The sequence below is a fragment of the Diprion similis genome, chromosome 8, assembly GCF_021155765.1.
Source record: "Diprion similis isolate iyDipSimi1 chromosome 8, iyDipSimi1.1, whole genome shotgun sequence".
Classification (NCBI taxonomy): domain Eukaryota; kingdom Metazoa; phylum Arthropoda; class Insecta; order Hymenoptera; family Diprionidae; genus Diprion; species Diprion similis.
In genome coordinates, this window is record NC_060112.1 from 10,805,050 (window position 1) to 10,832,729 (window position 27,680).

General features: G+C 39.2%; 1 protein-coding gene and 1 long non-coding RNA gene across 6 annotated transcripts in view; one reads left to right on the forward strand and one right to left on the reverse strand.

Moving 5' to 3' along the window:
* The window catches only part of LOC124409186, a 45,998-nt gene extending 42,971 nt beyond the window's left edge, over positions 1 to 3,027 (reverse strand). The window contains exon 1 of the long non-coding RNA XR_006929498.1: positions 2,611 to 3,027. This is a non-coding gene — a long non-coding RNA (uncharacterized LOC124409186). The remainder of the gene's footprint in view (positions 1 to 2,610) is intronic.
* Positions 1 to 27,680, forward strand: part of LOC124409185 (Down syndrome cell adhesion molecule-like protein Dscam2) — a 167,103-nt gene that overhangs the window by 113,082 nt on the left and 26,341 nt on the right. For all 5 annotated transcript variants that reach the window (XR_006929497.1, XM_046886621.1, XM_046886620.1 and 2 more), the window contains exon 6: positions 17,503 to 17,667. Coding sequence is in view for 4 of the 5 variants with exons in the window: in XM_046886621.1 (XP_046742577.1) it covers positions 17,503 to 17,667 (165 nt within the window). In the remaining variant the exon portion in view is untranslated. The remainder of the gene's footprint in view (positions 1 to 17,502; positions 17,668 to 27,680) is intronic.

Sequence of the window (27,680 nt, forward strand, 5' to 3'; positions counted from 1 at the left end):
TAAAATAAGGGGAATAAGAATGAAAATGAAAAGAGAGAAGCGAGAAAAATATGAACACGGTAAGAGACCCGACGAAACTTAGAGCCTGCGAGCCTTGATGAAAAATGAAAAGCAGGGATAACACGGGGGGAGGGGGGGGGGGAGAAAACGCGGAAGAAAAACAGTCCCGAACCCTAAGTATAGGAGGCTCGCACCAACCAGCGAAATGTGAAATAAGCAGACTTTACGACCAGGTTGGCAAAGCTCCCCCAGCTAAGTGAGATAATGATACGTTTCAAAAGTCAAACCATCATGCCCAACTGAGAACAGTTTATTTGCGATTTTTTTTCTCTGTTATCAATTCGAATCCACGAATAGGGTGTTGAATTGAAACAACAATCGGCCAACAATTGATTTATTATTATTTTCTTTGCGTAGCGACAAAAGATCGACAGCTTGTTTCTTGTGTCCGTAACATTGTTGCGAACCGGAACCAACGAAGAAAGTTTGACAGTTGGAGAGAAAACGAGACCGCAACCTTTTTCGCCCAGCTATCACTTACCGGAAGATGGGAACAGAGAGTAGATAGTATTGGAAAAACCTAGCGAGTATATTTCTACGAACAAAACTTCAGCGACTTAATTTTTTTCGGCTTCTTTTTTTTTTTGCGAGGCAAGCGACGAAACTGTTAAGGGAGAATTGCGACCTTCACTAAGCTATAAAGTCGTTTTGTCATTTTTGATAAGATGGGGAATTCAGTTAGCAAGCGGAAAATGGAATGCGCATGCGCAAAGCAATTCAACTTTATTTTTAGGCGAGATCGTAGCGCGGAAATTTATTCCGTTGCTAAGCAGGGGTGCCAACTTACTCGTAATGGGTGTGAGACCTGAAAATCTCCCGCAAATTCAATTTATTGATATCTGTTTCTTGACTTCAAGCACGTACTTTCATTTACCTATAGATATTCAATTTTTTCAACCGTTATATTCTTATATGCTAATAGATATAATACAAAAGGGCGTAAATTTTGATCGGAATATTGAATTTCCACCTTGAACAGTCACCCATTTGTGGCAAAAAAAAAATTTTTTGATCCTGACAAAAAGAATAAACCATCCAAATTTCTCAGTAAATCGGTTGATCCATGTTCGAGATATTGTGATCGAATGAAACAGTTAAGGTTATTGTCGATAACAATGCTTGCTATTAATTTATTCTGATTGCGAGAATATGCAAACAAAGCTCGATCGACGTACTATTTGAATGAAACAGGTTCCATCGAATTAAAAAATGTCTTGTTATTTTCTCACGAAGGAAACAATAAATTTCAACGTCCTTTACTGGTGATAAAAGACAGAAGATTTCTGGAGATAAGTGAAGCTTCAGTGAGAAATTAAACTTTTCTTTGGTGAATGATTACGGCGTAACAACCACGGACTACAATTTATTGTTAGGCAAGTCTCAACTACACTGCAGGCCGAGGAGATACGCAGGTTCATTGAATATTCCGTAAACCAAAAACTCTAAACTTTGCATCAAATGATGAACACTTTTGTAACTTGTTTTTTTTATACCTTGAGGCTATCCGTGTTGAATATGCAGCTAAAGATGCAAATGAGGAAGGACTTGCAGCACAGTCCAAGCCTCACCCCTTCCGAGCTCTTTGCCAATTTTTCATCACATCCCTTTAAAGCAAGTAGATTTCGTTTAAGCCTGTTTAAAATTTTTCTCTCGCAAGTTTTTGCCATACAAAATATTCAATTCTAACGGTTTCTACCAGCAAGAATTTTTCCTGATTCCCAGTTCCAGGGATTGATTACCAACGATAACTTATGATTTCCTGCGATTCCATCCACTTTAAAAATCAGTAGAAATCACTCGGCAATAAGGAGTACATACATGCATAAAAATCGGGGAAAATAAACGTTAACGTATGGAAATCATTAATTTGACTGCCAAGTGAATGACTGTACCTACATCCCAAGGGACAAGCTGGTCTAAACTCGAAGGTGAAAAAAGTCGGGAAGAGCGATTAGGTCGAGTGACAATTATAATCTACCGCAAAGTGTGCGTAACAGAGAGGCGCGTGAGTCGGGCAACGACGGCGCTGAGCTACAACAAAATGCAAATTCCACCCGGAGGATATTCATGCTCTCTGGAATTCAATTTAGCAGTTTGAGAATGTATCTCGACACATTCGAATACCCGGCCGCACTTCGCCCCCGAGAACGAACATTACTGCGCGGAGCCCCGCCGGGTAATGGAGGTTTACGTATTACACCCCCCCCCCCTGCCCCTCGCCCCCCTCTCCGGCTAGATGAAGCCAATTTCCGGATTTTCCCACCACAAGCATCGCAATGGCTGTTCGGATGTACACTGTAGGCTAAAACTTTCCCGGGGAAAGAAGACGGGAAGATGAGTAAAAGGCGATTTTGAACGACGATTTCGGATTGGCCGCAGCTGAATTTCGCCAGGTAACGAAAAATATAAATTTTTATAAATTGTCCCATCAGCGGAATTTATTTTTGGCAATTTATCTTCCCGCTGTGAATTGTGACACGTCGTGTCTTATTTTAAGTCACTGTTCTCTGTTCGTATTGGAATCGAAATTACGACGACAGTGTAACTCACCTTTGGTTGTGCCGTGATCAGTGCTGGACTCGATGGCTTCAGTGACGTCTTTGTAATGTTTCTGTGTTACGGTCCTTGCTATCTTGAAATCGTTATGACACAAACACGAGTTTTGACGAGCCTTTGAATTCCTGACACAGTAAGCATCACTCACTCGTAAACACTTGCCGGAACAGAATAGAGTATCTCCTTTGATACATGTTCACTGATATCTGCATTACCGATTCAGTAAGTAAATTTGGAATAAACTCCGTGAGATAAGTTTATTCAATTGTTAGATTGCAGAACGTTTCTTTCATCGAACTACCGTGTATTATAGTATAAAGCAACACTCGTGACGACTTTATTCATATCTGTTAAATCAGCAGAGGTATTTAAACTTCAGAAAACTGTTTGATGAAAAGTGAACGAACGTCGAACTCGAGAACAGTTGAAGCCTGTAACATTCGAAGCGTTATTTACATCGACCGACGCGACGCGTTTCGCGGTTGACTCGAAACTGATATAACGAGCCTCGACATTGCCAGTCCAGATACGAACCACAACAACAATAACAGAAGAAACGACGAAGGGACTGTTTACGGAGACGGATATTCGTCAAGGTGAAAGAAAGAAGAAATTTATATGTAGAATTTAATAATAATACACAAGTGAAGAAATTTACGAATGGAATCGGAGTGCTTCTTGAATGAAACACGTATTATAACGCTTCGTACTTTTCACATAAGATCGTACGTAGCATTGCGCGATAGTATAAAAGAGGATTGCCGAAAGTATAGTTAGAAGAGGTGAACCAATAATACAGTGTGAGAATTGCGCAGATCATGGTTTTCCCAACGGTCGTATTCAGACCCTAAAAAATTCAGTTACCCGTGCACACGGAGATAGAAAAAATAGGAGAAAAAAAAATAGGCCCTGGCCCGTTCTGTGATTATTTCGTCTTCCTTCGCAGGAGCTTCTCAACAGGTGGCGCAGTTGTAGTCGTACGGCGGTAAATTCAACTTCGGATGAGTAGGGTTAAAGGTTATGGAATATTTTAACTGATAATAAAAATAATATTTGATTAATAGTAATAGTATCCTTCACTGAGATCAAGGGTCAACGAAAAAAATGTTTCTCAAAAGTTCTTAAACCAATTTACCTAAATTTTACGTATTTTTGGGTGCTGAGACAAAAAGTATTTTTTGTACATTTTTTTATAATAAATTTATATTCATTTGGTATTAAAATGTGAGGAAGAACTAAAAATTCCCGTGCCTGGTTTCTCCTATTTTTTCTATCTCCGTGCCCGTGCACCTAGAGAAGAATGAGGAGGAAAGATAGACGTTAAACTCAATGTAGAAGATACGTCTCATCACCTGCAATAAACTTGGATCTTCGTATCCGCGTTTTACTCCTTTCGAAATGCCGCATCTGTCAATTTTGAAAGGAAGTTAAATCATTGAAACACTGTTCCGATTTGCCAATACCAATTATGGAGTAACGCGTATTGAAATGAATGGATTCGTTACCTTTTAAAAAAAAAAAGCCGAGTCAACAGCTGTGAAGTCCCGGATATTTTTAATTGGAAGCTTCGGTACTCGAGATGCTAAAAGACCTCAATTAATACGAAGCATGACACGCAGCAAATGAGTGCAGCCCCTAGTTTTCAGGGCATACATATGTGTGTCTGTAAGACGTAATGTACGAGTACACATGGACATGTAACACTTGCGGGAAGTAAGTATATCGCAAAGAAATGCCGGTCACGTTCGGTACTTTTCGCATTTTCAGCATCGACGAGCAAAGACGTGCTCGAAAGCCCCCCCCCCCCCCTCCCCCCTTCCCCTAACGTTTTCCACCACCCTCTCTGCTCATTTCTAAAGTCTGGAGTCACGCCCGTTACTCGGGTGAGCTTTTCAGTGGGGACGCCGTTATAGAGAGAGAGATTGAGAAAAAAAGAGTACGGAGTTCATTAAAATATCCCCGGCCTAGTAGTAATTACGCTTTTAATTATTTAAACAAATTCTGAGGCATTCATCAACTCTTTTGCTACTTCTCGTCGGGACGCATGCCAAATTGCATCGACGAATCAGAACCATTTTATGGTTCTCTTTCACTCGTTTAAACACGCAACTAATTAATGATCAGAGTCCATTTGCGGATGATTCGTATCGCGAACGGGAATAAAATGTAATACATTTCTGCACGAGAATATAATGTGAAAGCAATATCGATTTTTTTTCGAGTATAGGTGCTACAAGTTCTGGATTGTTTTTAAAGGTTCGTACTTAATGTGAAGTGTTTGATAATCAAAAACCACATTTCATTCATTTTTCAACAAGATAAGTAGGTTATCGTAAGATTGAAGGAACATCAGTGATTCAATTTGACTACCTCAGACACTGTTCTACCCTCAAGACATGCCCCTTTCATTTAAGTGCGGCTATCTTCTTGCTTTGTAATTTTAAAATAATTGTCAAATTACCTCGACATCTACTCAACAGAAGATGTTTACTAGATTAAAGTTCTTTTTTTTGTAGATTCTCTCAGTACTTTGTTAAGTTAAATGGGACTTGTCTACTGACATATTACGTTTTGCTCATAGATCGATTATATAGAATGTAGTTCTTACTGTTTCAGCGGCAAAAATTGACTACAAATTTTTTTAAACTGTTAGAATTTGTCTAAAATAATCAATTTCGGCGACATACTGGTTCGCATGAGTTGTTTGGAATCTCTCCACATGCTTATTTACACATTCTTTGTTCCGGTGTCGAGATATTTTTGTAGCTCGAATTTCTTTCTCGGATGGTGAGTCAAGATCTGTATTAGTTATCGCAAATTTTCATCACACACACACGTGGAGGCTCCGTTTTAGTGTAACGATGCTTGGACTGTGGAAGCAGGGTCGAAACTCTTTCGCCCGTTGCTTTTGGGGGCGGGATTTAAAAAATTCTGTTGACTTATTTACGAGTATGGGGGTAGTATGTGATCCTTTATAAGTTAGCCTGAATGACCACAGGAAGCAGCGTTGAAGGTTATCTGAAATGACATCAGTGGAACCCGAGCGCGCGGCCAAAGAGCTTATCTTCCGGGAAAACTATTGTCGGAATCCCTTTTGCGAAAATATTACCTCGTGCAGCGCTGGGAATTTAAAAGGCTGCCACCCCCAAACGAGGGTTGGGACTTTTGAAAAATTTATCATTCCGAAGGGGTGTAAACGATAACGGTGTTCGCTCGACAATGCTAAGATATACCACCAGACCCTCATTGTTTTCGCGTGATTAACCATCTTCATCTGTCAAGGAATCTCTCCTTCAATTGTATTCCAACCCTTGGATAAAATCAAATTTGGAAAATACATCGCAGGAAATAATTGTAATTCTTCTATGTTCGCGTTCGAGTGGCCATTATTTGCGTATAAACAAAGCGTGAAAGTTCGCTAAAACATTTTTTATGGGTGGAGATCAAAACTTGGAAGAGTCAATATTTCGAATGGCCGATATATCGAAATTTCAAACAAGGGAAAATGAAATAAAGAGAAAGGAATCTTGATTTTTGAAAGTGTCACTGATTACTAGTCATTCTAATCAGTGACACTTTTGAAAATCAACATTTTAAAATATCCGTTTTTATCACTGTGACTTCACGAGTGCTGTAAAGCACGAATATTTGGAAGTGAATTTGGAAAGTACAAACCCGTGATGAAAAATGAGAATTATCTATGTCACGTAACGATATCAGGTTTGCCAGATTTGCCGGAAGTAGCCGGTGAATAAAAAACCGAAAACAACAAAAACCGATTAAATGAATCGCAACTCGATCTGTGGGAATGAGTTCAGATTTTTAGTGCCACACCTCTGCCAGATATCCTTCTAAATTCCGATTTTTTATGGCCTTGACTGATACGAGTGCGAAAAGCTCTGAAAAAGAATTGAGATCAACGATAAAAATGATTGGATTATTTGCAGAGATTCGTATTCGGGGTAGACAGATTCAATGTTATGTACCCCAACAAATGTTTTTTATAAATCATACAAAATCTTCTACGGATTGAAATTTGAAACCGTCTGCAATTTAAACAGGAACGCAAAGTTACATGATATTATTAAAAAAGTTATTAATTCCAGTCACAGAGTCGTATCAAAACACTCGAAATTTTACTAATCCGATTTGGAGTCAACGCTCTCTGTCATTTTGCGACAGAGAATAATTGACAAAAACCATCTTTCTGAAAACAAAACTCCTCACAATCTACTAAACTTAAAAAAAAAAGAAACGAATGAGCTGAACAATTATTCTATTTCGTGTGGTAAGAAAAATATTTTATACCGTGAACTATATTTCACTTAGTCGTTCTAAATATTTCGCTGTTTCAAAAAATCTACCCTGTTTACTTTTTCTCATCAAATCTCTTATCACATCAACAACGAAATATTCGTAACGGCAACACATTTTTTCCGCGACCCATAAAGAACTATTCTGCTGAATCAGTAATACTCTTTCCTTAAAGTATCGTAAGAATCTTTCGTTTTCATCGTTATCTTCTTGGTTATCTAAACGTAACTTCAGGACACTCTTATCTTTCATAGATATAACGGGATGTACGAACTATTTTTCATTAATTAATTATTAATTCAATATTAACAAACACATTGTATGACCGTTAAAAATTCTTGAAGATAATTCAGCGTCACACCAGAATCATCTTGACAGTGAGATACCAGTGCGAAGCGATATGCGTTGGCGAAGCCCGCCGTTTAATCTTCGTCAGTATTCGCTTCGCTTTGAATTTCCAAAATATGGACACGGTCGATGGAAGTTGGTTGGTGCAAGGGTATGAGGCGAGGGGGGATGATGAAGCGAAACAGTTTACGGAGACACTGATAACATTCAAATTTTAACCCTCGCCAGGCGAGCGTTCTCCGATGTGCCAACGTGCCAGGCTGCGATAAAGCAGACCGCAGATCAAAGGATGTGTGTAGAGCAGAGAGTTTAGAAGGATTTCAAAGGCTCGCTCGGCATGCATTCCACGTTTGAAAACTTGTGCTTAGCCGTTTATCAGCTCGCTTCGCTACACGCCCGTTACAACATACGTACAGACGAAATGTAAACGTTTCGTTGTAACGTTCAAACGGATTTGCAACTCATGTAAAGTACGTACATATCTTTGGCGGAATTTTTACGTTGAACAGACCGCAAATTGACTCACCCTTTCATGTTTTTTCATAATTTTTAAGCCAATGTACAAACGTCTATACACGGGATAGAAAGAATTTTTATTACTTCTTATTTTACAGATTTCAGTCTGTCATCTGCTATGGATATTAAAATAATGAAAAAATAAGACAGGATTATTTATGCTTCTATCAATTTGAGTAAGAGATACGGTGTTACAAGTGTTTAAATACTCTGCGCATAATTTTTCCGCTAATTCGAAAATAAATAAGTAAATCATTTTGTTTCTAATGTAGAATACTTTCATGATTTCGCATAAATACATCCTACCGAAATATGTAACGTAGATTATGTAAACGAAGTATCGAGTTCCAAATCTGTTTAACACGATAGGAGAGAATCCATACCTTATACTACGTTGAATTTTTCGTCAGCTTACAGAGATCCTTGTCACAAAATCTGAAGATCAGGTACTTCACGGAGGGTCTGACGCGTCAAAAAAACAAAAAATGAAAGCGGGCTGAGCTCTTGATATAATCGATTATATCACGGTGAATATAGAGTGATATCGTATCCACTCGTGAAACAGCTTTCCCGAGTCCAATCAGAACTATGATATACACAAGATAAGAGGCTGCGATCACGCGATCCTCCTGGAAATAATAGATAACGGCTAATTCTGAAAATCTAAATCATGTTTAGACGTCAGTTACAGAATTACGAATCCTGCGTAAGCCATGCCAGTTCCCGGGTACATCTTCCCATAATCCGTCTAATTTGTGCCGGTGATTTCAGTGATTTAGTCACGTTGATCGCTCGGATTCTGGGAGGCACTAATTGGCCTAACTGTCCCTGAATATCGCGGATCGAGAGGATCACTCATCGTCAATAGTCGGAAAACTCAGTGGTTATATGATGGGTAAATTAATCCAAAGTCCGGAAGAGAGGTCGACTTTCACTTGAGAGATATTTTCCCGAAGTATTTTTATTTGCGAGGGATTGGCTAGACTTCGTTAAGAAGACGTTTTCTTTCTTTCTTCGCTTAACTTTTCTCGTGGCGTTCCAATTCGAGAATACAATAAATAGATGAGTCGATAAAAGGAAATACGAAAGCCTTTTTATTATTCAAACTGGTTATTTTTATTCCACCTAAAAATAAAGTTTCTTTTAATAATTCTTAATATTATTAATATTTCGAATATTGCGTGTGAATTAGGAAGAAGGAAATCTAATGTGAACAATAAGTAGCTAGAAAGGTCACAATGTGATTGGCCTTACTGTCTAACTACACGGTATTACTGTCTAACTATATCAGACTAGCGATGGAAAAATGAACTGGTGTAGTAGAACCAGATTGTTATGTAAACTGGTTATTTTTATGCCATTAAGGAATAGCTTTCTCAAACAAACTAGCCACAGGAACACATTTTTCATTGTATACCGTGAAATTTGCATTACGAGGATGCGCCGCATAAGGACTCCTCATTGTAGGCAAATCGGGGTACAAGTCCACTCTGAGCAGCTCTGAGTTTGCTAGTGGCTGCAGTCCATAAATCTGTCTCGTCAACTCACGATATGTGGAGTTCCAAGGAAATGTATAGTTGACCATGTTAGAACATGGTCGACCTTACTGTCTACCTGTATAATAAATTTAAATTGGTGTTTATTAAAATCTATTCCTGAGCGCTTGAATAAAAGCGTCTAAAATCAATCAATCAAAACACTTTCAATCACAATGACAACGAGCAGAGATAAGAAACATAAAACAGCAGTGAGGCCCACGAAATCTGATTTTAATTCAGCGTTAATTTACGAAAGTTGGTCCTCCGTGTGGAAGGATTTGCATAATCTCCGTAAGTGCGATTTCCCGGTATATTGATCGTTTCACGCCTCCTCGATCTGTCCTTTGCCACTCGCCATCCAGCTGCTGCGAGCGACGATTTGCGCGATGCAGTTTTCGCGAGGTTCTCGAACAGCACATCAAACGAATTGCCGGATTTTTTGCAATTCCTTCAAGTATCCTGCAGGTACATCGCCGAGGAAAGTTTCCTGCCTCCTAGTTCCGCTTGAATCCTACCTCGCTTCCGTATCTGGCTTTGGATCCAGCTGCTTTTGCTTTCTACTTGGATCTTTCTTCGTTTATATCTCCCCGTCTCTCTGTATATCACGGATTGAACATATTTCAATCCTCTTGAAAGAATTTATCCTGTTGGAAGGTGTTATCCTAGTTCTACTTTTTGAAAGAATTTTCGATTCCTACGAACTATCGATGCAAATGAACATGGAATCCATCGTCCACGTAAATTCGCTTGATAGACGTGTAAGTGAGTAAATTTCTACTATGGCACTCTGACCAACGAGAAAAAGACATGGAATTTCTACCGACACAATGTACAATCACTATATATCACTGAAGGATTAAAAATAAATCCTATTCCTGCTGCAAATAAAATCGCTGGAAGTTTTGTAAACGATTTGAAGTCTCGCAATCAGTCAGCAACAAATATTTCGATCTTAATCATTGTTGAGTCTGCGTCGACACAATTCTGCATTCGTTAGTGTTAATCCAGGAATGATTGGCGTGTGATTAAAATGTAATTTTCTTAACAGTGACGTTATTTTCCACCTCCTACATTTTTCTGCCTGACCGCAAAGAGCAGCGTCTAGGAAAGAAAAAAAAACTCATCTAAAGAGACAGCGAGCCGTTTAAATATTTGCATTTTGAAAACCGTCGATCAGGTATGATTGCAGGGAAATCCCTCAATGCTGTACAAGCAAGGACGAATGTTTTCATATTGCTTCTCAGAAACGTGAAGCGACGCCCCGCTAGCGTCTAGGAAAATAGGAAAATAGAGATGGCAACGTGTGTATAGGTATAAAGTCAATTTCACCGATTCCTAGGAATTCTGCGTCGAGGGATGAGAGGCAAAAGCAGGAGCTCCGTGAAATGGGGAAAATGTCGTTGGCTGGGTGATGCGAATATTGGCTTCATTTGCACATTTCATTTCATTCGGTCCGTTTCATTCACCAGCGGTTCTCGATTTCACCCCGGTAAACTGGATGGCGTAAAATCCGGTAATCCACACACGTGTGTTGGTATATAATTAAAAAAAAAAATGAACGTGTCTATAAAAAGTGTTCATATACAGTCCTAGCGTAACAAGTCCAGCGGATTTTCAAAGCTCACGTCAAATCTAAAATAAAAAATAAAAAGAATTGCAATCACCGTTCGCGCTACGCACTCCAACTTCACGTGTCCGTTAATTACCTCCATAATCCTTGCAGGATATAACTAATACACGTGTTTTCTGAACGTGGTAAAAGCATGTTTTACTGTTCATATTTTCTTCGGTGCTTTAGAGAATTTTTTTAGATGGTTATGAATATTTTGTTGTATTACAGCTAAAGGAGTAATCAATCTAGTGAATAGAGTTTCTAAACTTAGCTGTAATAAATACCCACGATTGTTCATATGTGATAACCAATATGGTAATCAATCCCGAAAGTTGTTAAGTAAGCCTATAACCGAGTGGCTTAAAAATTTTGCTTCACTAAAAACTTTGAGATCTTACAAAGTTGTCAATTCTGCAGAAATTATTATTTCCAGATTATGGATTACAGCTCAAATATACGATTTCTCTATGAAACGTTGATAATCGCGAAAGGATTATTGACTTTTGAATAAAGCGAGACTAATACGTGCAGCCGCGCTTTTTCTATTTTCAGCATCGAACTAGTCTGTAGAAAATTGCCAATCCGAGTTAATTTCTCTCTCTCTCTCTCTCTCTTTATATATATATTATATATTTACTAAAAATAGAACTGAGAAGTAATCCGAGCTGACACGGCGTTGAAACTTGGCAAAAAAGTGCATTGGAACTGGACTCAAGTTTGATTAGGTTTGATTAGATTTCGCGTTTCTACTCCATCGGTTGTAAACACCGTAATTTAACAACCGTGCAGGGAGCTTCTCCTTCTCTCGAATTCCGGTTCATTTATCGTCAACATCCCCGGAGAACTTTACTGCAATTTCGCAAAGTATAGTTGTATGCTTTGGGGAGCTTCTTGACTGTATTTACACTGTGAACCTAACCTAACCTGTCTCAAAGATCTTGCGAAGCCAACCACTTTTAGCAAAACGGTTATATTCTTCGAGAAACCTCTGGTATTAAATATGATATCTAGTTATGAATTTGAATTTGCTTAATTCGTTTTGAGATAGCGCAAGGATGTCGAAGTCCTAGACCTCAAATTTCTAAGCTCAGGCTTACTTTCGTACTCGAGGCACACCAGCTTCAGTTCTTAATTCAACTCTTCACCTGAGAATATGGAGAAACAAATAAAAAACACGACATGCCGGTCAAAGATTTTGTTGAATTTACTGTCGAAGTGTGACTGAAGTATTTCAACGTGTAGATTTTTTACCTGAAACTAAAAGTTCAGTAAATCATGTTCATTTTTTTAAACGGTGAAGGAGATTTACATAAATCCTTCTGTTTAACGAAAAATTAGAGTTTGGAAAATTGATGAAACAGTTTACACCGTCTATTATTTTCTCGTAGTTTTTGAACTCCAAATTGTTCGCTAGATTTCGATAAAGATGAACCTAGTCTCGAGAAGGTTTTTAGTAAAATCACATATATCGACGATATGATATGCATCTGAAAGAAAAAGGATTCCAAAAAACCTACGATCCATCAATCGCGCGCCAATGCTTTTACTGTACTTGCCTCCCTTCCTATTGTCTGCATAAGCTGAAATCGAAACATCCCCATAGACGGAGAAAATATGCGGAATGTGTTCGATCCTTACTCTCACCGTGCGAATAATCCGCGCTGCGTCGCGTCGTTTCGCACAGCGAAAAACAACAACATTCCACGAATACGATTTCACGGAGTACGTATCGGAGATATTAAAACATCTCCGTGACAGTTCTACGTACAAAGAGTATCGGAAGTATATTTCGCCCCGTCGGTATATTACGTGCGATACATCAAGGCGGATATTTGCAAAAGACCACTTCGTCAAACGGGAAACGTATGCATAAATTTATTCGCCGAGTCATGTATGCGCCTCGACTATCCATGGCGAGGAAATCCATGAAGGTAGGTATGTGGTTGAGCATAAAGCCGAGGCGCAACCCCGACTCTCGCACATCGAAGGGATGATGGATCCTTGCTTTTAATCCACCACCCTGCGCCGTCACTCTTTACTTTATTTCTCCCCCCTTCCATCCCTCCGATGTAGAACCGCGCCTCGCCGTCCATTCGTATTCATCCCGTCGGCGCAGCCTGCAGCAAAGAGCCAAGGAGACCGTCAACGTCACCGGACACCGTCGCCGTCGCCCCCGACCTGCAATAACAAATTCGAGCTCCGGCTTACTCGAATATCCAATAATGCGAGAATACATCGGCGAGTACTCTTGCCCCTTGCTTTTCCCCGTTTCATCCCTCTTTTTACCCCATCGAAAGCTCCCTCGCCTTCGGGAACAGAGGGATGCGCGGTCCCGTGTCGTTGACGAGAAAAACGAGCTTCCGTTGTCCCAGTTAGTTGCTTCTCAGTCACTCACGCGGACGAGAAGTCAAGGATCGACGATCTTATTGAGAAAAAAGATATTCGAAACGGGGAACCCGGTCCGAAAGGAAATTGAATACTGCGATCGATCCGTGATTCCTTTCAAATTTTATACGTCTCTGTGTAGACGCCGTTTCCTTTCACGACTCGCTTCGACCCCTTCTACAGACGTATCTTTCAGGAATCCTCGAATAGTTGTTCACAGCCTTATTTTCGACGAGTATCACAGATTATTATTTTTATACGTATACAATATCGACAGCAATTTGTCTCGGAATGAAAGTTCACTTACGCCGCTTCCAAATTAGATATCAGGTTCATTGTTGTCACCGTACGACTAGATGAAGCTTTAAACAATCAATATTTCACTCACAATCAGTATATCAACACTCTGACAGTAAAACTTTTTTGTCGAGACGGCTGTTTCGACATCATAAGCCTGCACTGTTTAACCAGATTGACTGTTGATCGGCATTGATGAATCAGCACTATATTCAACATTTATTCAGTTTACTGAGACGCCAATTTGTTCCAGGATAAAAATGCACCTGCACAGTCATAAAATAATAAATGTTGAACAATAGTTTTTTATTTGATCAGTTTCTGTTTTGACGCAGTTTCAATCTCAGTGGCTTAATACAGTGGTAATTTTGAAAAACATCTGAACGAATAGTAACATTTCATTGGTTAAAGTGCGGGTGAGTGTATTATTCACTGTTCATCAGTGGGTATCCACTAATTCATTTTTGGAAACTAAGAGGACGTAAAACTTGAGGATCACGTCTTGTTTCGTGAGAAATGTTCTATAAAAAGTAGGAACCGATGAAGCGAAAATGGCTATTTCAACTACCACCAACTGGTTTTTAGCAGCACCTTTTTTTTTATCCATTCTTCTCCGCGTCTTCTCTAATTCTTTTTCTTATTCCTCTCCATTTGTACGTCTGATGAAATGGAACCCCCGTCACAAAAAAAGAATCTTTCTTTCAGAATGTCAGTGTGCAGTTGTTCAATATTGTTTCGTAAGTTTCACGGTTTCCATATATCACAGACTTGCATAAAAGAGCAATCTGTTTTCAAGGCACATATAAATATTCTACCGTGATGCGAGAATCAATCGAATGGGAATCAGTTAGTTGATCCGGAGCAGGACTGTGGTGGACAGCCATTTGTAACTCAGCAGGTACCTCAGAGCAAGGTTTCGGAGTAAATGAACTAGCTACGATTTCGAGCGGAAATTGAGGGAACCCACCGATCGCTGAGATCGAGGATTCTTCTTCTCCCTTACGCGAAGCTCATTTCCCATCCCGACCACCCCGCGATCCATACCCGGAAATAGAGAATAGACGGTTCTATAGGAGATGTGGACCAGCGGGATATTGTGCGGCAGCCAGGATTGGATATCTTCGATTTCCATTCCCACCGTCTCTGCGGTTTCTCGGGTTAGTCGTGGCATTGGACACGGTTTGGTTTTACTCATTGTCAGTCTTTCAGCCTCCGATGTATGGCTGATTTTTTTTTTTTTTTCCTTTTCCTCGTGGATAAATACGAGAGTACGTCACTTCTGGAAGTCTTCATCGGAAGTAACTTTTATGAGAAACGTAAGAACCCCAAGTACCATGGGATTTGTGTTTCTGACCTTTGAAAGAACACTCAGTCTGCATTTCTATAGACTATGTAATACTTGACGGCAGTTTTGTGACAAGTTAAAGCTGTTTCAGGTTAAATTTTCCAATTGACAACGAAAATTGTTTTTTATTTCTTGACAACGGTCAATTTTAACACCAACATGTCTTACGCTGACGTTATATATAGTTAGGTGGAATCCTTCTTTAATGTGTCTGACTGAACTACTTATCCATCTTGCGAAAAAGACGAGCGAAAGTGGAAATACGCACACGCGTAAATAATTGAACGTAGCTTTCCGAATTCCACAGATTCTAGATCTCTTCAGAGTAGAAACTGCCCAGCACGCAGTGGGACGTGAAATTGTAGTTCTTCCAGGTAGGAGAGGAAAAAGAGAAGACTGTCAGGATGAAGAAACTCTAGACATGCGTCACGGGGTGAAGAATCCACAAAACTCTAAATCTGGTCACGTCCTAGACAAAGAAGGTCCGATACTGAATATTAAATACAAGCCTCACACACATTCACAGTTCGACAGCTTCTTCCTCACAATACTTGAGGGACCGCGATGCTCGGGTCACTTGAGTCTCGAATCTAAGACTTGAGAGATGTCAATCAACACCTTACACCTGACAAGCAAGTCACTTGCTCGAACGATGCATGGGAAAAGTAAGGTTTCTAGTCGCGGGGGAATGAGGTGGACCATTTCAAGGTGGGTCGAGCATGGCACCGACAGACGTGGACTTCTTTGATCTCCAGGACGTCTCGCATTCTATAGAATTCTTTGCGACGGTGCTTGTAGTGGGTTCCACCAATCGAGGTCACGTAGCCTCTGTCGACGCCTCGGGGCGCCGGATTTTTCTCATCCTTCGTCTTGTTTCCCCCGAGCTTCTTCTTCTTCTTCTTCTTCTTCATCTTTCTGATTACCACCAGCTTAATGCCCGACGTTAGCTGGCCGGATTAGGTTTTGCTAAGCTTTCTTTTCATCGACGCGCTCACGTTCCGTTCAAATCAAGCTGAAGTCCACGTGTGACCAAGAGGTGGGAGGTCGCGAATCGGTGACCTTAAACTGCCGGAGTGAGATAAGATTGGAGAAAAACGACGGATGACGGAAATCTCATTTCCGTTTGTTCACCGTTTGACCTTCTGACTCGCCAATTTGGGCGAGTTCCAAGGCCACCATGTGGAGCAGCTTGGAACTCGGTTGACTTGTCGAATGCTGATTCCAAGGACAGTCTGAATCATCGACTTCAGCAGGACGAAGTGGTCCTTCAATGAAAAATCCACTGGGAGAAACGCGATCGTCGGAAAATTGAAGGTAGCAGATTTTTGAATTTTGCCACTACCTTGGAGAGGGAAGTGTCCTGCCACACGAACGTATCGAACAGATTGTATATATACTTGTAAGATACCTCCAACGAACTTGCTATGGCTAATTAAATCGGATTACGGATTAGGGTCATCATTAATCTTGATCTCTCTGTCCTAGCATGATCCTTATTCAGGAGCGAAATGGGCTTGTAATCCCTCTGGGCGCCAGGCATTTCCACCCCTAAACGATATATAACAAACCAAACGCACGTGTGAACACTACGGGGAATTTCCGCGCCGGAGTTTTATTTTTCTCTTCTGATTCTCGGCCGAAGGTTCTTCTCTCGTTTTCTCATTTTCTGTGACTCTGTTTATGTCGAGAAAATCGGTCAGAGAATTTAGTCATCGCGAAAATTCTGGAATTGTGGTATAATGACGGAAATTAACAGTGATAATGAAAAAACTTGAAATTATCTTAAAGTTTCATGCCGTTATTGAATCCCATTTCTTTTACAAGTCAAGCGTCAATTCATAAAAAGAAGATGTTTATCAAAATAGTAGTTAACGAAAACTAATATTTTTTTATCTGTAACATACAGAAAGTGTGAACAGCACAAAAATTTTTACCATCAAATCAACTATACTATAAAAAAGCACCAGATGTGAATGATTTTCAGATTTAAGCCATTAAGGAAATTTCAAAAATCAGTCAGCTATATTCAATGGTTTTCTATTTCTTAAATTGCGAATCGAAATTGACTTAAAGCCGGGAGAATATTCTGTAAAAAGCTTGCGATTGTCGGAGTACCATCTGCTGAGATTTAATTATCAACATCGGTAGAAATATGACGCGCAAAAACCTTTGAGACTAGTACAAGTCAAGGTAAAAGTCTGTTACGTAGGTCCGTAAATCATTGCACGCGTGTTTTTCACGCGGCCTATCCCCGAATGATCCAAAGCCTCAGACTTTCGGAGTTTGGCTTTAATTTCGGCTGAAGATTGTACCCCTGAGTCAAAGCTCATAATCTCTCATCAGTTCTCGTTCCGCCGACCAACATCAAAGTTTCGCGACTTTTCACCCAGAGTTTCCATCAATTTTTTAAACTAATTAGAACGTAAATTCTCCCTGATACTATTCTTTCTATATGTAACTACAATTTTTCCAAGAACATTGTGTTGTACGTACACATCAGCTGATTTACTCTGAGATATTTCCTCTTTCAGTACTAACCGTTTCCGGATACGACGTAAGGGTGAACAGAGCTCCCGTGGTGACAGGATGCAACGCCGTTTTGTCCTGCACCGCACGCGAAGACGTCAAGGAGCACTTGACGGTCACATCTTGGTTCCGGGATGACGCCATCTTACTGCCAGGGAGTACCGACACCGGTGAGTTTGCTAATTTAAGAGTTGATAACGGCCTTTCAGATTGGGACACTATTTTCTTTTCTTTATTTTCCTTTTCTGCAAGACTAGAAACGTTCTCGAAGTAAGGGAAGTAACTTGAACTAACTCAAGTTTGACAATCGATTTTCTTTATTGTATGACATGTTGCAGGAGATCAAAAGACACCAGACGCGTATTTTTTACTAGCAATTTGGCCATTCAATGGGAAAAAAAAACGCCTCAGGTTTACCCCCGAAAATTGCGGTGCATATTATCGTCTGTTCATAGTGAATAATGTCCATTTGATTTCACCAAATTAAATAAGCGTCAATTATCGAAAAAGCCTAGAATATCGGTTTCTGGTGATATGCTTCAGGGTGGGTTTTATACGTTGGCCTAACTAATGGCTTAATGGCTTAATTATCACGTAAAAAAGACGTGTTTATTGTTTTTTGATATATACTACACATCACGAAATGGAGAAAACGCTTGAGGTATACCTCAGGTACGTTCCTTGTGAGAGATGCCTCATGGGAAAAAAAGAAACCGGTTCAACTACCGAACTATACGACACCATTATTTTTTAAAATTGTGCAAAAAAAAAAAACTGCCACACACTGAAATAATGGTTTATCACAAGTTACTTGAATTTCAATAGTCATCAGCTGTTAGAGTTGAGATAAAAACCCAAATACTTCGAGGGGTTTTGATCATCGGTAAAAAATGAAGGCTTGTTTCGACAGAGGGAAAGTATTTCCCTCACTTGAAACAGTCTCACGAAGGTGACTAACCATAAGCACTTGCTGCAATAGTAATTAAAGGCTGTTGTTGACACGCGGTGATGGAGAGAAGTTGGCGGGATTGAGGGGGCGGAAATCCCGGCAGCTGGCAATAATTTTCATCCGAGCAAGCTCACTTTGGAACGAAACCACACCCGGGTTTAGAGTTTCGTGTCCGTGACGTGCCACGCATGACCCCCGAGCGTCTCGGACACCCGCAGGAGCGGGCGAATACACGCGTGCAGGCGTGTCCTGATGGCGGAACCGTGAACGTTGCGGATAATCTGTTCATCTCGAGTGACGAGGGCCATGACCTTCGTAGCCTCTGCAGCAGCTCTCTTTGACAAATGTCTCTACCCGGGAACGATATTTGTCCAGATATCTTCCAAAGGACGGACGGATTGACCCTCTCGAAATTTAACTCGAATAGAAATTCGGTTCTGCAATTATCACTCTGAAGCAGATATGATTTTTACTTTTTGGAAAGAAAATTACTTTCGGCCGGAAATTACTTTTATATAACGCAGGCAGGCAGACTAGTTGTAATAAATGTTCCTCACTTGTCGAAATCAACTCTCGGTGATTCGAGCGAAAATAAATCGTTGGCTATCCGAACAGCGCGTCATATAAGTCAAAAAAGAATTCCCTGGTACTCTAGTCACAGTTTCATAAGTACTGCAAACAAGTAGGTGCATAAAGTAAGTTCTTAGATGAGATGGAGGATGTCTGATACATGAATTGTAGGTACGTACATGGTCGTTACTAAAGTCATCCAAACATCAAAGTCAAGGTACAAAAAGTGAACTCGGTGCAATCCTCAAACGATACTCGAAACTAACGAGCTTCTAATCGCAAGCATTTTAACACGACGTTCCACTTTGACCCTTGATGTTTTGCTAGCCAATTAGAACTGTCTAACTTGATTGTGACGGTTGGAGCTTGGCAACTGGCAATAAACGGTGCAAGCAGTCAGTCAAATTCGTATTCTTTACTTGATTTACTTGATATCAGAATACCAAGTTTTCACTCAGCTAACATCTATCGCGGATCGATATTTCTTCAGCATCCACGTCCATTTCCTTCATTAAGTAAATATGATTTCTCAGTGTTTCATATTTTGGGCATCTTGAGTAAGTTTCGCGATCAGAACTTCCCACTCATCCCGTTTATTTTCCAAGTACCATTGAACTGCAGTGTGGTAATCCATCTTTTGCTTTTCTGTGCACTTGCGGCACTTGTGAACATAAAATCATGAAATGTTACAATTCATTTTTTTTTTTCAAAAAGCACAATTACCGAAAAAAATCATGGAATTTTCAAATGATTCTACTCCATCCTACGACTATACACGTGCCGGATCTACCATTAAAATTTCAAAGCAATCGGTCAAACTGTTTTTGAAACATCGTAGAGCTACCTAACAACCTTTTTCTTCAAGATGGATGCTTAAATTTTAATGAATATATCATAAATTTATTATTTCAAGCGTGTTTTAGAAGACTTTCAGGAAATGAGGAAATGAGTGTTACCTGTAAGCTCGTGATGTAACGAACTTAAAATTTAAAGTATTCTCAAATGCAAATGCGGATGCGAATACTTGTCATCGATATTCGCGAATGTGAAGGCACATTTTATAATCTGACGCCATTTTTCTACGGCTAAAAGTTGACAATTTATTGACTACCATCATGCGAGTCGTACGTGGACATTATCGCCATTTGCATGTTATTTCGGAAATTTCTGAGCTGATTCGAACCAAACAGATTGTTTTTTTGCTTGTTTAACGACAAATTATAACAAAAAAAAATTAATTTTGAGGTAGGATTCTGATTAAAACTTGAAGAAACAAACTTTTATAGTAAAAATTCATTATCAAACTAATGTTTTTTGTCGAAATTGGATGTTACTTCAAAACTATCTTATTAACGTTCCTGAACGTTATTTGGTTGGGGGTCAAAATTCCGAACGACCAAAAGCTGCTCTTCGCGGTAAAGAAGACGCGAAAACTGCGTCTCGCACGTGATTTTTTCTTTCGACCACACTTAGCACGAGACACTTTCCTGTCCCTTGATATATCAGGTTGTTTGTTTTTTCCCCGTTCGAATCCATCATGTCCTTTGTTTGATCAGTGCATAGGCTGTATTTGTTACGAATATTTTCTAAATCGAATAATTTTAAGCAATTTATCAACGCCGGAAAAACTTTCCCGTCTCACCTGTTTCGGAGATTTGTAATAACCTCGTTGTGCAGGCTTTGAATGAATTATAAGTAGTTTTATCCATCTGTTTGAGCGATTCGAGTTTGTTATTGGTTCTCTGACAAATTGTTCTTCATCAGTATTTACATATTTTTATTCCACGTTTAATCAGAACGTGTCAAATCAATAAAAATCGTCGAATAACGGTTTAACCACAGTTTGCAACAACGCATGAATTTGGACGAGTTAAATTCAATTGGTAGAACATTTTTTATTTGAACTCCTAAAGGTTTACAAGAACGGTGAAACTATTTTGGAGAGGCGGTGTTGTTGTTTATTCAATTTCAATAAAAAAGAAAAAACGCTTATCTTTTCGGTAAATAAATCAACTAAAAATTCACAGACGTGAAATGTTTTTAACATTGCTGTATTTTCTAACGAAGCGTACGATTTTATTATTTTTCCGATTTATTTTCGGTGGATTGGGTTTTCCAACTCAATTAAAATGAAAACCTCAGAAATCGTACGATCAGTGGATATACAAAAAATCTCTCAATAACATTTAAATGAAATGTTATTTAGATAATACTCAGCCACTGTTTCACTTCCTCACTTTTTCGACTAAAGTTAGAACACCATAAGCAATAGAATATTCAATCGGATTTTCTGAACAAGTATTCATTGTTTTCTGCAATTACGAATGTCGATTATCCTAAAGTTAGTTAAAACAAATGTTAGTATTAAGTATAGGTGGGAATAACGAAACGAAACAATATCCTGCAGTTTCTTATTTTTTTGTTTTTGCTCATTGCTACACAGTAGCCTGAAGATGATCGACTGCAGCTCGATCGAAACGTTGCAATAAATCATTGCTTTAAAGAACATGTCTCTTCCTTGACCGAACTCGACGAAAATCGCCTAACATGAATTCTCAACGGTCACTAACTTCAAAATTTGGATAATTCTAAAGTGAATTTCGAGAAGCCTGATTCTTCGTTAACGTCGGTAATTTATCGCTATCCATGTGTAACCCTTAAGGGGGTATTCTGGTCTAGAAATTTGAAAAAATCGATTATTTTTATCTCCTCATTTTCAAAGTTTAGACCTTCAAGAATAAGCCTCTAAGAGAATTTTTAGAAATTAAAATTATTTTCGGAGTTACGGTTAATTTTGTCACATACCAACTAAACCGGTCCGGCCGGAACGAATCTTTAAACGCGTTTTTCCCGAAACTACTTTTTCGAACTGGTCGACATGAGATGTCAACTTCTACTTCAACAATTCTATTGAAATTTGGTGAAAATCTTCTTTTTGTATCCCTCTATAGTTTGACCCTTGGATTTGGAAAAATTTTTTTAAAGTATTTTTGAAAAATTCGGAAAGGTAAAAAGAAATCAAGTAAAACAAATTTTTTTCCATATCGTCACCATTTTGTGAATTTTTTTTTTCCTCCAAGGGTAAAACCATAGCGACATCTTTATTAATTACGAGTTTTTCAAGTTTTTTTGTTTCAGACTACTGTAAAGGTTTAAAACACGTCGAACAGGATGCAATCTTTTTTTGTAGCCCCCACTTCACCAGCCTACAACTCTACGAATTTCTGATTTTTTTTTTTCCGTTTTTAAAATATGAAACAGTTTTTTCTTTTTTTTTTTTTTTTTATCTCACTTTAAAAAATGCCTCAAATTCAAGCCTCTAGACCAGAATACCCTCTTAATTTGTTAAAGTTAACTATGCGCACCGAAATGTAATAGTAACAGTTTTACGAACGCGGAGTAATACAGTAAAGAGGTGGAATAACGCGGCGGACACACGAAATGGGAAATCCGAAATCCAGATGGATTCGGAGCGACTCAGCAAGATTCGATTAAATAAACTGCCGAGTACCTACCAATCTCCCCAAATCGACAAAAAACGAACAAGTCTGTATATAGACGAGGTAGGAAGGCGACAATTTCTTCGCTGCCTGATCGGAGCAACTGTGCACCGAGCAGCAGACGTCTCGAAAAAGTGAGGCACCGAAGAAGTATTGACTCGAGGGAGGGCTTATTAGCCAGGGAACTGATGAACGGGGATGATCGACGTCGGAATTAATGGGACATTAAATCCGAGTTATAGTTGCTCCTTCTATTAGCCTCCTATTCGGGCGTCTATATCTCATTCTCTGTAACGCTGATCCGTTGTTGGGCGTATTTAGCGCGGAGTATGCACTTTCGGAGTGTAAGTCTGAACATTGCCCCGGATTCTCTGCAGCAATGGTTCGCCAAATTACTGTATTAACTTCCAGATACAGTGAAGTATTAGCCCCTTGAATTTCAAGCATCTATAAACAAAATTTATCGCGGTATTCAGCAAGTTCATGTAATATGGCGTGTGGATTAATTATGCAGGGCTTATGCAGTATGTGATGCGGAAATTCGTGTAATGTTTTGCGATTTTGATAGAAAATATGTTCAAGTTCTACAGAAACAAATTTCTTAATAAATGGGCTTCAACATTGTTTTGTAATGAAATTTAATATCAGAACTTGCATCAAATGTTCAATTTTAGTAGCGACTTTTTTCATTTTTGGTTTTTCAATACTTTCAGAATATAAACAGCCTTCAAATCTCCATTATTTTGTATTTTTCAATTCTAAAGTTGTACTTAGATTCAGTAACCTCATAAACTTGCGGCGGCTCAATTTTCGGGTTATCTTGAAACAAACAAGCGCATAATATTCACCTGAACTGGTAAGAATTTACAAATAAAAAATGCTTATCATTTGAAAGGGCGACCCTTTTGTGATCCCTGGTTTACGCATGGCTGGATGTAACTGATAAAGAAAATCTTTCTTCTGCGATAGGTCGAAACATATCGTTCTGCTTTCATGCTCTCAGCTGACTGATAGCCCCATGAATCCCTTGTGCAATAACCCATACATAGATATTTTCACTAGAATAAATTATTCGAAAATATTTCTCGGACGCAAGAAACAAAACTTTTCTTCTCAAAGATTTGTTTCCCTGAAGATGACTTTGACCAGAAACTCGTGGTAGAAAGCTAAAACTTACACGGTGATACAACGGATTCATGCAAGGATCATAACCCATCGAAGTACAAACAGTGTTTAAACTAAATTTTCTGGTTCTTTTTACTTCCTGTTGCTGCTTTGGATTGTGCTTCTGATTCTTCTCCATCATTGCCATGGTCATGGGCATTATAAATCTTTATTATTAAAATAATCGCAGTTTCGACAGACGCGAACAACGGAGTCATCAGGGCCTGACCCTAATTGAATGTTTTATAACCCGCATTAATTATGTATACATGTGTACACTCGACGTAACACCTAGGTAGACCCGCGTGTAGTCGAGGGCGGGGATTCGAGACATGTGTACATATGATAATGCAAGAACCCTCGGAACGCGAACGCCTAGACACCGGATTGTTCACAACCGCTGACAGTTACGTGTGAGGCTATGAGATTTCAAATTTGATGCGAAACTGACACCCTGCAGTACATTAAACTTCTCTATTACGTGCTCAACTGACAAAGTAATTACACTTACTACCAGCTTCAAATGCGGCGCCACTATTCCACGGGGGAAAAACACGCGGAAATTTCAACGTGCGGTGAATGTTGAGAATTCTGAACCCTTTGGGTGAACGTAGTGTTTCGGTATTAATTATAAGCCAGGAAAAGCGAGAGAAGCGTTTCAAAGCTAAGATGGCAACAATTAAAGAAAAGGTTTTATTACTAATATACCTACGAAATGATTAAACTCTTCTATTTTTAAACCGATTCGGATGTTTTTGGGCTTATATTTTTGAAGATTGTCTGAGGAACAAAATGTCATGAATAGTTGGTACCAGAGTGGATTAAAATCTAGTTAGCCAAATAAATGAGTCCGAAAACGTTGGGATAGGATGAAAAATACAAGTTTTATGATTTTGAACATCATGTCAACGTCAACTTTTCAGTTGTGTCTTTGGAATTTGCTTAAAATCGTTTCCATTACATAGTCTAGATGTTATCTAATTCGCGTTAACTTCCATCGTCGTAAATTAGGTTACTGAAAATCTTTCAAACGTTTTTTTCTCACTTTCTAACTTTTAATACAACCCAAACCGCTGAACTTGTTACTTTTTGCTCTCACTTGAACGTCAAAAAAATTCCGCACAGTTTATCTGACGAACCGTATAGACAGACATATAATCAGGTTAATAAAAATAATTTCATTAATAAAAGTCTGTTCCTTCGGCAGAAAGATATTTCATTTGAAATAGTTTCTGGAACTGCGAAGCATAACACGTACTAATTGCATCCTGAGTCAATCAATAAAGTGGACTAAATGAAACTCGAAAATGCTTTTCGGAAAGCTATAAACCAACTAAGACTATTACGTGCGTGTTCAAATTTGTACGTGTTGATTGGCTGACCAGTGCACGTAGGCCATGCACGTGTGATGTACACAGAAACGGACCATATGCATTGAGAATGTCTGCACTAGGGTCGGAAATAGGCTACTAGAACCAGTGTACATATACGAAGCAAGTATATTATCCCGTTGTTTACAGCCAGTACCCTGCGCCAACACGTACCTACAGGATGCAGAGTCGTATATCCGCACGTTACGACCTCTCGGATCGGGTATAGATTCGACCGGACCGAATCCCGCAGGATAGAATGTATGGATCAAATTTCCATGCCGCATGTTTCTTTTCACAATTTCGATATTAAAACTGTTGCTCCTATCTTCGGTTCTCCAGCCTACAGATAACGAATATTTTTCAAGTCCTTTTTAACAACATTGTATTTAGTGTTATTTTAGCTTTATTTTAAAGTTTGGCAACCTGCTGATTTAAGCTCGCCTTTTTTTAGTTGTCTAATTCAAACTTTGCCGGATTAGAATCCCAAAATAAAAAGTTTTGGGTCTAAAGTTTGAAAGACTTGATATTTGAATCATAATTCCAGAAGTTGAATCAACAGCATTCACGGGACAACGAAAGAAGCATGACCCTCGATATTTGTGCCTATAAAAGTTGCGGGAAATTGCCGATTATCGGTTTTAATAAATAACTATACCTACATATATGTATTCGAACCACCCATGCACACCGAAAACAACTCGAGTGAACTCAGGTCGCGCCTACGTCCTGACACTTTGGAATGTGATTGTGCTGCCTCTTTATATAATCCTAGCAGAATAAATGGCTATGTGCCAATTTTTGGTCATAGTCATAAGCAGTAAAGGCAGGGAGACTGATTGATTGTGTCGCGATATGTATCAATGAACTTGTGGCTGAGGAAACAAATATTGTATTGGAATCCCCAACGATTTGTGTAACGTAGGTACTTACAGATAACATTAATTAAATAATTATTATTGCTGTGTGCAGTTGCTCATTATTTAGACAAGTTGTACTGTAGCCATCCTAATTACCATTACTTGTTAATTACAATACTGATGATGCATTATAGCAAGGTTGCATGCTGTGGCTTGAAAATGTTTTGCCAGCAATCAGACATGACTAATTCAGCTCAATATTCGATTCAATGAATATGCAATTATCAGTGTTGCAATGAATTGTTAAATCGAAATAACGTTACAGCATTTTTTCATTTGGTTTTACGTTTAATTATGGATAGGTCAATTTGTAAATGCGTTGCGAAAGCAACCATTAAGAGTAAAAGAGGTCAATAATCTGAGCTCCAGAGACGACCTAAGACTTCAGGGTGTAAATTCTATTTCCAATTGAAGACTGATTGTCGTTTGCAGCGATCAATAAACACTGCCTTCAATTGATTGAAATGCTGTACACAGTATTTGGTTCATCGAGAGAATCACGTTGATGATCATCATCGCGATGCAAATTACAACTGTACGTGCTCAAAATATGCAATCCACAATCGGTACTGTTACTATCAACACGAAGGTTGTAATGTCAACAGTTGTTCACCATTTACTATGAACAGTTGTCCAAACGACGTTGATATCGGTTCCCAATCTAATTTATTTCTACACTAATTCGGGTTTCGCAAATAATTTCTTTCAATCCTATGCGGTAAAGAAAGTGAAATTTTATTGTCACCATAAAATTCAAAGAGATATCGAATTACATTCGCTTGAAGATCGGCGAAATCAATACCTGTCCTCTCCCATATCTCTCTTCAACGAACCGACCCGCATGAAATGTTACTTGGCAAGGACATCGTGTACGAATACATTATATTCACACGGAATTCAAAGTCCGCATAACCGCGTAAATTCAGGTGCAGCCGAGGGGCTAATCACTGTTGTAATCTGGTGTAGACAAGTTTCTGTAATCTCATGTGTTTTTTGTAACGTCATGTATTCTTTTTAAACTTCTGCATTCTTTTTTATCTTTTCGCAACTTCTACGTAATTCCAGATAATCTTTGTAACTTTTCGTAATCCTTGCAATTTTTTGCAATCAACTTTTTTTTGTAAAAATTGTAATCAATATGTGATCTTTGTAATAGTAATCACTGTACCTCCACCATTTTGCGTAGTGTGATTAACCCCTCGGGTGGAGCTGATTAATCGTTCTGGAGACAATAATTCTAACGTATGCATAATACATCGTTGGCAAAGGTTATTAAACATCATAATCGTAAGAGTACACACGGCATCGCTGTGTAACAAAGATCGGTGTCGTTGGCAGGTATAATTTATGAATCACTCTGCGTCCAGGATGCAACTGTGCATCGCACTCCTCTCGACCTGCAGGAGATGCGATCGTCAGGTGAGAACGTGACCCATCACACGTTCGGGCGTGTCACGCGTGCAGTTGCGAGGGTTGCACCCTGCACATCACCGCGAGCCGGTGGATGAGTGCACCTACCTGTGTCTATATATAGTACATCTGCGTTCGCAGGATGTAATTAATCAGGTACAACCTGCCGGAGGATGGCGCCAAGGCTTGTTGCGGACTCCTGTCCCCAACTATACTTGAGCATTCATGTCCCATACATATTTATGCTGCTCGGTTGCACGCGCCCCGGATTCGTGAGGGTGTGGTCCTGGTCTACCAGAA